At 58.5% G+C, this 10,478-nt stretch overlaps 1 protein-coding gene across 1 annotated transcript; it reads left to right on the top strand.

The window, feature by feature from the left end:
* The first annotated feature begins 460 nt into the window (after window positions 1-460).
* Window positions 461-10,140, top strand: HCK (HCK proto-oncogene, Src family tyrosine kinase). Its single transcript, XM_048322198.1, has 13 exons — window positions 461-577; window positions 2,023-2,152; window positions 2,554-2,593; window positions 2,853-2,952; window positions 3,099-3,197; window positions 3,339-3,442; window positions 3,869-4,018; window positions 4,305-4,457; window positions 4,777-4,959; window positions 5,408-5,484; window positions 7,868-8,021; window positions 8,245-8,376; window positions 8,948-10,140. Exons 2-13 carry the CDS (start codon window positions 2,024-2,026, stop codon window positions 9,148-9,150), a joined length of 1,524 nt encoding a protein of 507 aa, XP_048178155.1. The 5' UTR covers window positions 461-577; window position 2,023; the 3' UTR covers window positions 9,151-10,140.
* The last annotated feature ends 338 nt before the right edge of the window (window positions 10,141-10,478 follow it).

The following is a 10,478-nucleotide window of genomic DNA, read 5'->3' as shown; positions in this document are numbered from 1 at the left end:
CGAGAGAAGCTTTGGCACGGGAATACCAGCGCCAGCAGGGACACAAAAAAGCCCAGGGATAGCCGGACCTCTCTGAGCTGTGCTTCACAAAGCCAGCCCCATGCACCCACTGTGTCCTGCACCCCCCTCCATGTCCTGCACCCCACCACGGGATGCTCAGGGCTTTCTTTTCTCCTTCCTGGGGACAGAGACCCAGGCTGACGCCGTGTGCTCCCCACCCTCCATGGCCCTGCACCGGGCGAGGAAACATCCTGGGGGCTGCCCGGGGTGCGGGACCCAGACCCGTCCTGTGTCCCGGGGGCAGCGGATGGACAGACGGGCTCTGGCACCCGTCGGGGGGTCCCTAAGGGCAGTGGTGTCACTCAGGGCTGGGGTTTCCCTGCGGGTGCGGCTCGTGGGTGGTGGTCTCCGCTCCCAGCCCGGCACAGAAGGCACCGTCAGAGTCGGGGGCGGGGCCGTACCGGGCAGGCGGCGGGAGAGCAGCCGGGCAGAGCGGAGCGGCGGCGGCAGCCCGGGTTCCGCGACGGGGACTGGGAGAGAGACCCGCGACGGGGACGTGCCCAGGACGGCAGCGAAGGTGGGAGCTCCGGGAGCGGAGCCGTGCGCGGAGCCCCGAGGGCGGCGGGGGAGCGCCGCAGCCGGTCCCGGGCAGCCCGGTGGGTCCGACCCCGCGCCGGTCGCGCTCAGAGCGGCGGACCCGGGGTGACCGGGATGGGACGATGGCCGGGAGTCCCACGGGTCCCGGTGCAGCCCCGGTTGGGCACGGTGTAGCCCCGACGAGGGGGTCCCTGCGGGTGGCTTTGCAGGGTCTGTCGGGGACCGAGGGCACGGGGCAGCAAGGGCAGAGGGCTGCAGGCAGCCGTGCTCCGGGAGCGATGTGCACCCTCATCCAACCTGGTCCTCCTGACTGGGGATACCGCATGAGCCCTGGGACCTGGCTCTCCGGGGTGGGACACATCAGGAATGCCAGCTATGCCGCAGGAGCCAGTGGGAATGACCCTTGGACCGCCCGGAGTGTTTGTGTTTTGTAGGGCTGGATGCCCTGAGCCAGTGTGGGACGGGCACAGCAAATACCTGAAGTGGTGATGGTGTGAGCCACATCTGAGTTTAAGCAGGGCACCGTGTGGGCTCGCCAGGATGGATCTGGCACAGTCCGGAGCCTGTGCCCAGGGTGTCCCCAGTGAGGGGGATGAGCTGTCGTCGCTGCCACGGCTGCTCCTGCTCTGCCCTTGGGAGCAAGGCTGAGCCAGGCTTTGGCACGCAGGGAAAGAAAAGGAGTGATCATGGGGTGTTGTGGAGGTGACAGCAATGTCCCTCAAGAGCTGTGCTGTGCATATCGAGGGCTCAGCCCTGAGCTTCCTCCTTCACTGTCACCACCAGCACCTTCTCCTTTCTCTGCACCCAGGTCTCCCTGGCCAAGGGAAGTGCATTTGCAAGGGGTTTCCCACTCTTGCTTCTTGCAGCCTTTTTTTCCCACTGGGTTTCTTGGGGAGTTGGAGAAAGTTGAGCATTCGTCTTTGCCCTGGACTGGCTGTTTGGGGCAGCTCCCACCCAGCAGAGAGCAGGGGAGCACAGTGGGGAGCGGTGACCTGTGGTGATGGGGGGCCACAGGCACGGGGGTGCTATGGGGGGACCCCTGAGCTGCAGCAGAGCTCACCATGATGAGGGCCCGTCTTTGCAGAAGATGCTGAGTGTGGCTCTCTGCTGCCATGGTGCCCAGTGCCTGCACCCTGTCCTGGATCCCAGAAGGGCTGGGAAGCTGCTCCATGGCAGCTGCTCATCTGCCCAAAATTCTGCTCCTGTGACATCTCCAGGAGATCCCTTTTCCTCTGGCATGTCACTGGGCACCCCAGTACCCTGAAGCTGTGGAGGGAGAAAAGTTTTCTCTGTCACAGCAGAGCAGCCGGGTGGGCATTGAGGCCCTATGCTGGGTGGGAGCTGATGGGAACAGGGCTGGACTGGGGTTGAAGCGGGGCTTTCAGCTCTGTCGCAATGGCCTCATTTCCCCTTCCTTGGCTGCAGCATGGGTTGCGTGAGGTCAAAGGAAGCTGGTGTCCAGGAGAAGATGATGAAAACTGACCCTGCCCCTGATCCTGGCCCCACCATCCAGCAGGGCCACTATGTGAGGGACCCCACAGCCACCAACAGGCGGGTGAGTGATGAGGGGTTTCAGGGCTGAGCCGTCACGGGGGGCTCAGCCCCTCTCCTCAGCAGTGCTACCAGCACTGAGAGTGGAGCCAGCTGAGGGCACCAGTAGTGCCCATGCACCAGGGCAGGGACTTGGCTATGGAGTGGGAGCCCAGGCCACACTGAGATAAAGCACAGAGTGGACTTGATGGGAATCCAGGAATTACGGAGAAAGGGAGAGAAAAAGGAAGGTGTTGGGAGGGGGTGAAGATGCTGGTGCTGGGTGGGTTGTTGTGTCAGGTGGTGCTGGTGCTGCTCCTCAGGTGCCCTTGTGCCCCTGCCACTGCTGTCGGGGCCAAGACCCCTGGTGGGAAACGGGTCTGTGCCACCTGTGGCATCACTCTGTGGTTCTGTTGCACTTTCCAGAATAATGTCCCCAGCATGGCTGTGACCCTGCCTGAGGATGGTAGGTACAAGGGGGCTGCAAGTGGGTGCAGGGGGTGGAATTGTGTGGGGGCAGCATGGCTGGATCCTCTCTGACCGAGGGCGGAACACTGCCAGTCCTGGTGGGATGGGAGCTCTGGGCTCCCCTGAAGGGCCAGATGTGACACGATGAAGATAGAGGTGCTGGGTACTGTGGGGGTCCTGGCCAGTGTTCATGGCAGGAGTGGCTGGGCACCCCATCCCAGCATGGGGAGGGGTGCCCAGGGAGCTCCCTCCTGCAGGCCTGGGGGACAGCGTGGTGCTGGCACTCTACGACTATGAGGCGATGAATGCTGGGGACCTCAGCTTCCAGAAGGGGGAGCGGATGAAGGTCCTGGAGAAGTAAGTGCTGCTGGCAGACCCCCATCCAGGGTCTCCTGATGGCTTGTGTGGCCCTGTTGGGAATTTCTTCTGGAATTTGCCCAGGGGGAGCTGCTGGTGCCCAGGTCCAGGTGCCATGAGCCAACCCAATGCCATTTCTGTCACAGCTCAGGGGAGTGGTGGCAAGCACGGTCACTGGTGACAGGATGTGAAGGCTTCATCCCCAGCAACTATGTTGCTCGAGCCAACTCGCTGGAGACAGAGGAGTGAGTCCATCTCTCTGTGTCAGATCCTGGCCCCATGCCGTCCCACACTTCCCCACCAGTGCTGTCCCTGCTCCTGCCTCACATCCTGCCCCCAACCCTGCTCCACACCAGCATTCCTTGGTTCATTTGGTTCTGCTGCAGGTGGTTTTTCAAGGACATCAGCCGGAAGGATGCAGAGCGGCATCTCCTCGGCCCTGGGAACATGATTGGGTCCTTCATGATAAGGGACAGTGAGACGACGAAAGGTGTGGAGGGGTGTCCGCAGCGCCGTGATGGGGAACAGCTGCCCAAGGGGCTTCCCTCATCCACCTTTGCCTGGAAGAGGAGCTCCCTACCCAGCTCCCCAGCCCTGGGGATCTGCTGTGCTGCAGGGAGGGACTGACTGGGGGGCCCATGCTCTCGCTGGAAGTGCCCCTGCAATAGCCTTTGGTGCTGCCACATGTCCAAACCCCATGGCAGGGATAGGGGAATGTGTTCCTTTCAGGCTGCTTTTGGGTGTTTGGGGTGCAGGCGTAGCTGACCTGGCACTGAAGGGGTGGTGGCAGCACAGTGGGATGGGTGCAGCTGGCTCTGCTGGGTGATGGCTCTGTGTGTGCCAGGAGCACCAGGATGGCCAGGTGCAGCAGGAATGTGCTCCCATGGGAGCTGCCAGCTCACCCTTCCCTGCCCAGGGTCTTACTCGCTGTCAGTGCGGGACGGGGACGAGCTGCGGGGCGGGGCAGTGAAGCATTACAAGATCCGGACTCTGGACAGTGGTGGCTTCTACATCTCCCCACGAAACAACTTCAACACGCTGCAGGAGCTGGTCCAATACTACAAAGGTGAGCCCTGGGGTGCCCAGCTCCCCTTCCCAAATGTCCTGAGCCAAGCAGCCACCGGGCAGCTGAGGGTGTACAGAGGCTGAGGGGCTCCTGCCCATCACCCTTGGGCTCCTGCTGTGGCTCTGACTGCAACATGCAGTGACTTTTCCCGTTGCCATGGCTGGCCCACTGGCTGTCACAGCTGTGGTGTTGGTGTCCCTGAACACTCACAGTGCCCAGAACTTCCCTTGAAGCACAGTGTGGCCAGTGAGACAGGCTGGCTGATGGCCCTGGATGCTCTCCTCAGGTCAGAGTGACGGGCTGTGCCAGAAGCTCACCCACCCCTGCCGTGTACCCAAACCACAGAAGCCCTGGGAGAAGGATGCCTGGGAGATCCCTCGAGAGTCACTGAGCCTGGAGAGGAAGCTGGGAGCCGGGCAGTTTGGAGAAGTGTGGATGGGTGAGAGTGAGGGGGAGATGGTTGGGAGGATGATGAAGGTGATGGTGAAGGAGTAAGGGTGAGGGATGGGAGAGAAGGTGAAGGGATGGTGGAATGGAAAAGGCAAGGAGGGAGAGAAGTGTGGGAGAGAAGCAGGGAAACATGGAGGTGGCCCTGCCTTAATGCAGGGGCTGGTTGGGGCTGCGCATGTGGGGACAGCCTGGGGCTATGTGTGGTCTCCAAACTTCCCACAGCAGTTCTGTCTGCAGGACTGAGACTTTGTCTCCAAAGCCCAGTGTTCTCAGGGCAGCCTGGTGATGGTCTGTCGTGCCATCCCCAGCTACCTACAACAAGCACACCAAGGTGGCGGTGAAGACTATGAAGCCGGGCAGCATGTCCATGGAAGCCTTCCTGGAGGAGGCAAACCTGATGAAGACGCTGCAGCACGACAAGCTAGTAAAGCTGCATGCAGTGGTCACCAGGGAGGAGCCCATCTTCATCATCACTGAATTCATGGAGAAAGGTGCCATCCACATCCCTGAGTGATGTCTGTGGGCCAGGCCAAGTGGCAGCACCCAGGTGCCCTGGGGTGATGCAGGATCAACCCCTTCCACATCCCCAGGCTTGGCTGTGGGCTCTGCACCAGCTCCCAGGACTCTGGGAGCAGTTCTGTCTCCTTGCCACAGCGTGTCAGTGCTCTGGGGCAGGGTGCTGGGAGGGGGGATGTGGTGACAGCACTGGGAGAGGAGGGACCCCCAAGAGGGGACAGATGAGTACAAGCACTCCACAGGGCAGGAGGGAGCCTGCAGAGGTGCTCTCCCCTCGGCCCGATCCATGGGAGCAGGATGGGGGATTAAGAGAGTTTCCAGAGTCCCCTTGTCCTGCTTGACTCCTTGGGACCCTGTGCCACCCTAAGGGTGGGTGCAGGCTCCAGTTAAACCATCAGCCCTGGCACCTTGCCCTGTCTGCAGGGAGCTTGCTGGATTTCCTGAAGAGTGATGAGGGGAACAAGCTGCCGCTCCCGAAGCTGATTGACTTCTCTGCCCAGGTGAGGAAGGAGCAGATCTTCCCTGGCTCCGAGTCCCCTTGTGCCCCTGAAAAGGGTGAGTGAGGACCCTGGAAACTTACCTGGGGCTTGTGCAGGGCCAGTCAGAAGTCTGGTCTGAACAGTGCTGGGGGTGCAGTGAGGTTTTCCTGCAGGCAGCCACTGCGTGCTCACCATCCCCATCTTGCTGACCTTGCAGGAGCAGGGGTGTGGGAAAGGAGAAGTGACAGCTTCCCCCTCACCACGCTGGTATCTGCAGCACTCAGCCAGCCCACCTGCACCTGAGCAGCGCACAGCAGAGCTGCACAGAGTCTAGGAGAGGACTGGCCAGGCTGCTCCTTCTGAGGGGCTGGAAAATCTATGATTTCTATGTCTGCCATGGTTCCTGCAGCCCTTGCAGCCCACAGGGCCACTGTGCTTTGTGGAGAAAGCAGGGATGAGGATGGGGCTTGTTTACACAGCTCACATTTGCACAGTCTTTTCTCTGGGATGTGCTGGTGCTGGTTGGTGTGGTCCAACCAAACCCAGGGCAAAGTTATCAATTTCTATAATTGATAACTATTGATATTGATAACTATCATTTCTAATTTGCTGGTGCTGTGACAGTTACCTGCAAACCTTACCCGTAAACTTGGCCAAAGCCCCACAAAGCCAGCACAGCCACACACCTACCCCATCCCACCCCATCCCCAGCTTTGGGGCAGTGCCACGATGGTGTGAAGCCCTGTGGGTTTAACAGGAATCCTGCAGCATGATCCTGTGTGCTCCCAATGCCTGAGAGGCTGAGCTAGGCATGGTTCCCAGTCCCCTGGAGGGAGCATAGCAGACTGTGTTTCCCCAGGGGAATGCCTACAGGAGGGCTGTGGTTCAATAAAGTCACCAGAGGGCTGTCACGGGCAGGGGAAGGTGGCTGGAGAGGCAGGAGGACTCAGTGATAATTATTTTGGGGATATTTTCAGGAGCTGATTTTGAGTACAGTGGAACGGGCTGTTAAACATCTCACTCCATGTGCAAGCATTTGCACAACCACTGAGTCCCTGCTGCTTCTCCAGTGCCCTTGGGTGAGGGCTGAACCCAGGGACCCTTTGAGCTGAGCTCAAATATTTCACAGAGGCACCTGAGCAACAGGAAAGTCAGGATGGGAGCCCAGACCCCGTGGGCTTAGACCAGGTCACTGGCTGCTGGAGCTGGCTGTGCTGGGGTCTGTGGATCTGTGGAGCTGTGCACTCCTGCACACCATCTGTTCTCAGTAAGCTGGCTTGTGCCAAAGCTGGCTCGGCCCACATCTCTGAGGGGCTGCTCAGAGAAGCACTGGGGAGCAAAGGCTGAAGGGCTGTCACGGGCAGGCAGCAGCCTGACATTTGTACTGGGGCTGAGTCACTGTGGGCAGAAATGCACCTGTGGTCATGGAAATGATCCTTCCACTCTTGCGCTGCCTGGCTACTTCTGTATTTAGTGGGGAAAGCTCTCTGAGAGCTGCACCTCACCCCGGCCAGCTTGTGTGGGGGCGATGGGGATGGGGGGGTCTCCCCTCTGGCTGCTCCAGCCCCTTTGCATTCTGGATTCTGGTCACATCCAGGCATGGGGTAACAGCACAACTTTGGGGTTTGGTTGTGCACGCACCAGGTCACCTCTGCCTGATCAGGGCTGAGAGCTGCACACACAGCACTGAGTGCAGAGACTTCAGAAGACAGAGTGGTGAGGGGGGATTGTCAGGGGCCATCACAGCCATCCTGTCTGCAGGCAGAGGTGATTCTTCAGAAACTAGTCTGGAAGAACCCAGGCATCTTCCCTTATGCTTTTCTGCTCTGGCTGAGGAAGCTCTGGAATGCTGACCCTCGCTGCAGCAATTACAGTGAGCCATTTTGGGAGTATTTGGAGACTCGTCTCACATCTTCCCTGAGCAGAGAATGATTTGCTTCTCTCCACATCCTCATGGCTGTGGATGAAACCTTGCGCTGAAAACACTCACAGACATTCTCTGGTGATCACATGAGCTCCTCAGCTGTCAGTTCTCATGGCCTTTCTCACACAGCAGCTTAAAGGTGTCATGTTGGGCTGGTCACCCAAACCCTGACCTTCTGCAAGGGATTCCCTGCTCAGAGAGCAGTTTCCATGCAGGAAAGTCGCAGAATGGTTTGGGAGGAACCTTAAAGCTCCTCTTATTCCAACCCCCCTGCCATGGGCAGGGACACTTTTCACTAGACCAGGTTGCTCCAAGCCCTGTCCAACCTGATCTTGAACACTTGCAGGGATGGGACATCCATCTCCTGCTGTGGCTCAGCCTCCTTTCACCCTTTTCAGAAGCAGTTGACTTCTTTGGTGCTGAGGGGGTGTGTGTTATTTCAAGCAGCCTCTTTGCATGTGCCTTGTTCCCCTGTGGCAGATTGCAGAGGGAATGGCTTTTATTGAGAAGAGGAACTACATCCACAGAGACCTGAGAGCCGCCAACATCCTGGTGTCAGCAGTGCTGGTGTGCAAGATTGCAGACTTCGGGCTGGCCAGGGTCATCGAGGACACTGAGTACACGGCCCGGGAAGGTGCTGGGGGTGAAGGGTTGGGGGGTTCCCTTAGAGCCACTTGCCACCATGGTGGTCCCGACCCCAGGAGGGACGTGCTGGGTACACAGGCAGAGGCAAGCTCCTCTCATTTGCATCACTTCACTTGTTCCTCTTCTGTTTGTTTCTTGTTCCCCATATTTCACCACCCATTTCTAAGCAGTTGGGGTTAAGATCACATTTCCCATTGGATGTCTTTGTCCAGGTGCCAAGTTTCCCATTAAATGGACTGCACCAGAAGCCATCAACTATGGATCTTTCACCATAAAATCTGATGTCTGGTCCTTTGGGATCCTCCTGACTGAGATCATTACCTATGGACGCATCCCCTACCCAGGTAAGGAGCTGAAATGCCTCCTCTAGTCTGGTTCCAAAAGACACATTCTACCCTCTGGGCCACATCTGTGTGACCTGGGTTCCTCCAGCTCCATGGGAAAACCCTGTAAATCCTTATCATTAGGGAGCATCCTGTATTTTATACTAAGGATTACTTTGATATATTTTTTAATGGGAAATTACTCTGTAAATGCTACCACAAATGGACCATGAAGGATCTGGGGTGGCACAAAGGGCTGCTCTGAGGAGCAGCTCTGCCCCCACACTGACCTGTTTTCATTGGAAGCAATGGTTTGTCACTCAGCATATGGAAACTTTAATTTATACAAAGTGATTATAAACCCCACCTGATGTGGGACACAAAACTCCACCCTACAATAACCCAGCATCTCCTTTGTCCACGTTTCCCTGACCAGGAAGAGCAGTTCCCCTTCCCAGCCTCTCTAACCACTTTTTCCTTCCTGGAGACATTGCCCAAAGGGTGAGAAGTTTTGGGTTTGAGGTTTTTATGACTTTTAAAGAAATCAGTGATAAACCAGGTGATATTCACCTGTCTCACCCCATTTTCCCAGGGATGTCAAGTGTGGAGGTGATCAGGGCGCTGGAGCATGGATACCGGATGCCCCGCACGGATAACTGTCCCGAGGAGCTGTACGACGTCATGATGAGGTGCTGGAAGATCAAACCCGAGGATCGTCCCACTTTTGAGTACCTACAAAGCATTTTGGAGGATTTCTTTACTGCGACAGAGAGCCAGTACCAGCAGCAGCCGTAGCACAGGACGCTCGGGACAGACACTGCCAGCTCCTCCCTGTCCCACGTGTGCCCTGCTTCCCCTGCCAGCCTGGCCCAGTAACCACAGCCTTCCCGGAGTGGCTGGGCTGGAGGAAGCGCAGGAGAAAGCGCATGATGGAGGGAGAAGAGACGTGTGGCCATACCTTGTGCCCTTCTCAGGAGCCTGAGTGCCCACAGGGCAGCGGCTCTGGGAAGTGTTGGCTGGACAATGGAGGCCCAGGCCCCAGGAGGAGGGACAGGGATGGGGCTGGGCCTGCTTTTGCTGCAAAGGAAAAACCCAGATCAGTTATTTTTTTAATCCTTCTGAGATCTTATCACGATGTTCTGCAGAAGTAGGTGCTTTAGCATGCTGGCCTTGGCGAAATGCCGTGCAGTGCCTGTGCTCCCTGTGTGATTGATCCCAGAGGATTCCCATGGGGCACGCTGCAATGCAGCCCATTGGCTCATCATCAGCACAGGATCCTGGGGTTTGGATGTGGAGTGTCAGAGACACGTGTCCTCCTCTCTCCCTCCTGGGTTTCCTTCCCCAGTATTTTCATGGCACCCCCTGTGCAGAGCGCAGGTTTCGTGAGGCTGTGCTGCAGGGGCAGATGGACACGGTGCTGTTCCAGGCCATCCCTGCAGGGATCCCCCTCCACTAGCCTTGGGAGGAACCTCTGGAGCCCAAAGCCATGGCAAAAGGAGCCGTCTCCCCCATTGGCAAAGCTCATGGACAGGATTTGTTGTCTGCTCAGCATTTGCAGTGTCAGCAAGGGCCAGGTGCTCCCTGCACACTCACTTTATTTTTAGTATTTCCTGACAGGTTATCTGGGGAAAAGGAGTAAAGAGTTACTTTTTAAAGACAGCCCTGTACTTCTTACAGCAGGGAGACTGGGGCCTGGCATTATATTTTCGATACCAAGAGGTAAACGCCGTCGCTTCTGCTTTGGGACCTTTTTTTTTGGAACGAATAAAGTATTTATCAACCTTTCCTCTCCTGGCCGTTCCTGCTGCTCCGCAGCCCGGGTGGGGGAGACGCAAATGGGGCAAGGCTGGGCCTTCAGCGCCCCTCGGAACGGGGGCTCCAGAGCCGGGCGGGCCCGCACCGCCATCGGAGCAGCCGCCGGGCCGCGGACCGCCGGGGTGGGATCGCAGGGACCGAAGGAACCGGGAGGTTCGGAACGGCCCGGGAGCCTCCCGGCCCCACCGCCTCGGCGCCCTCACCAAACATGGCGGCCGCGGCGTCGTGCCCGCCCTCCATGCCAAGGCCGCTGCCCTCAGCAAAGATGGCGGCGCGGACCGCCCCTTCCCCGGCCGGCTTCGCGGGGC

The sequence above is a fragment of the Corvus hawaiiensis genome, chromosome 17 (genome assembly GCF_020740725.1).
Source record: "Corvus hawaiiensis isolate bCorHaw1 chromosome 17, bCorHaw1.pri.cur, whole genome shotgun sequence".
NCBI classification, from domain to species: domain Eukaryota; kingdom Metazoa; phylum Chordata; class Aves; order Passeriformes; family Corvidae; genus Corvus; species Corvus hawaiiensis.
This window is presented reverse-complemented; position numbering and strand designations above follow the sequence as displayed.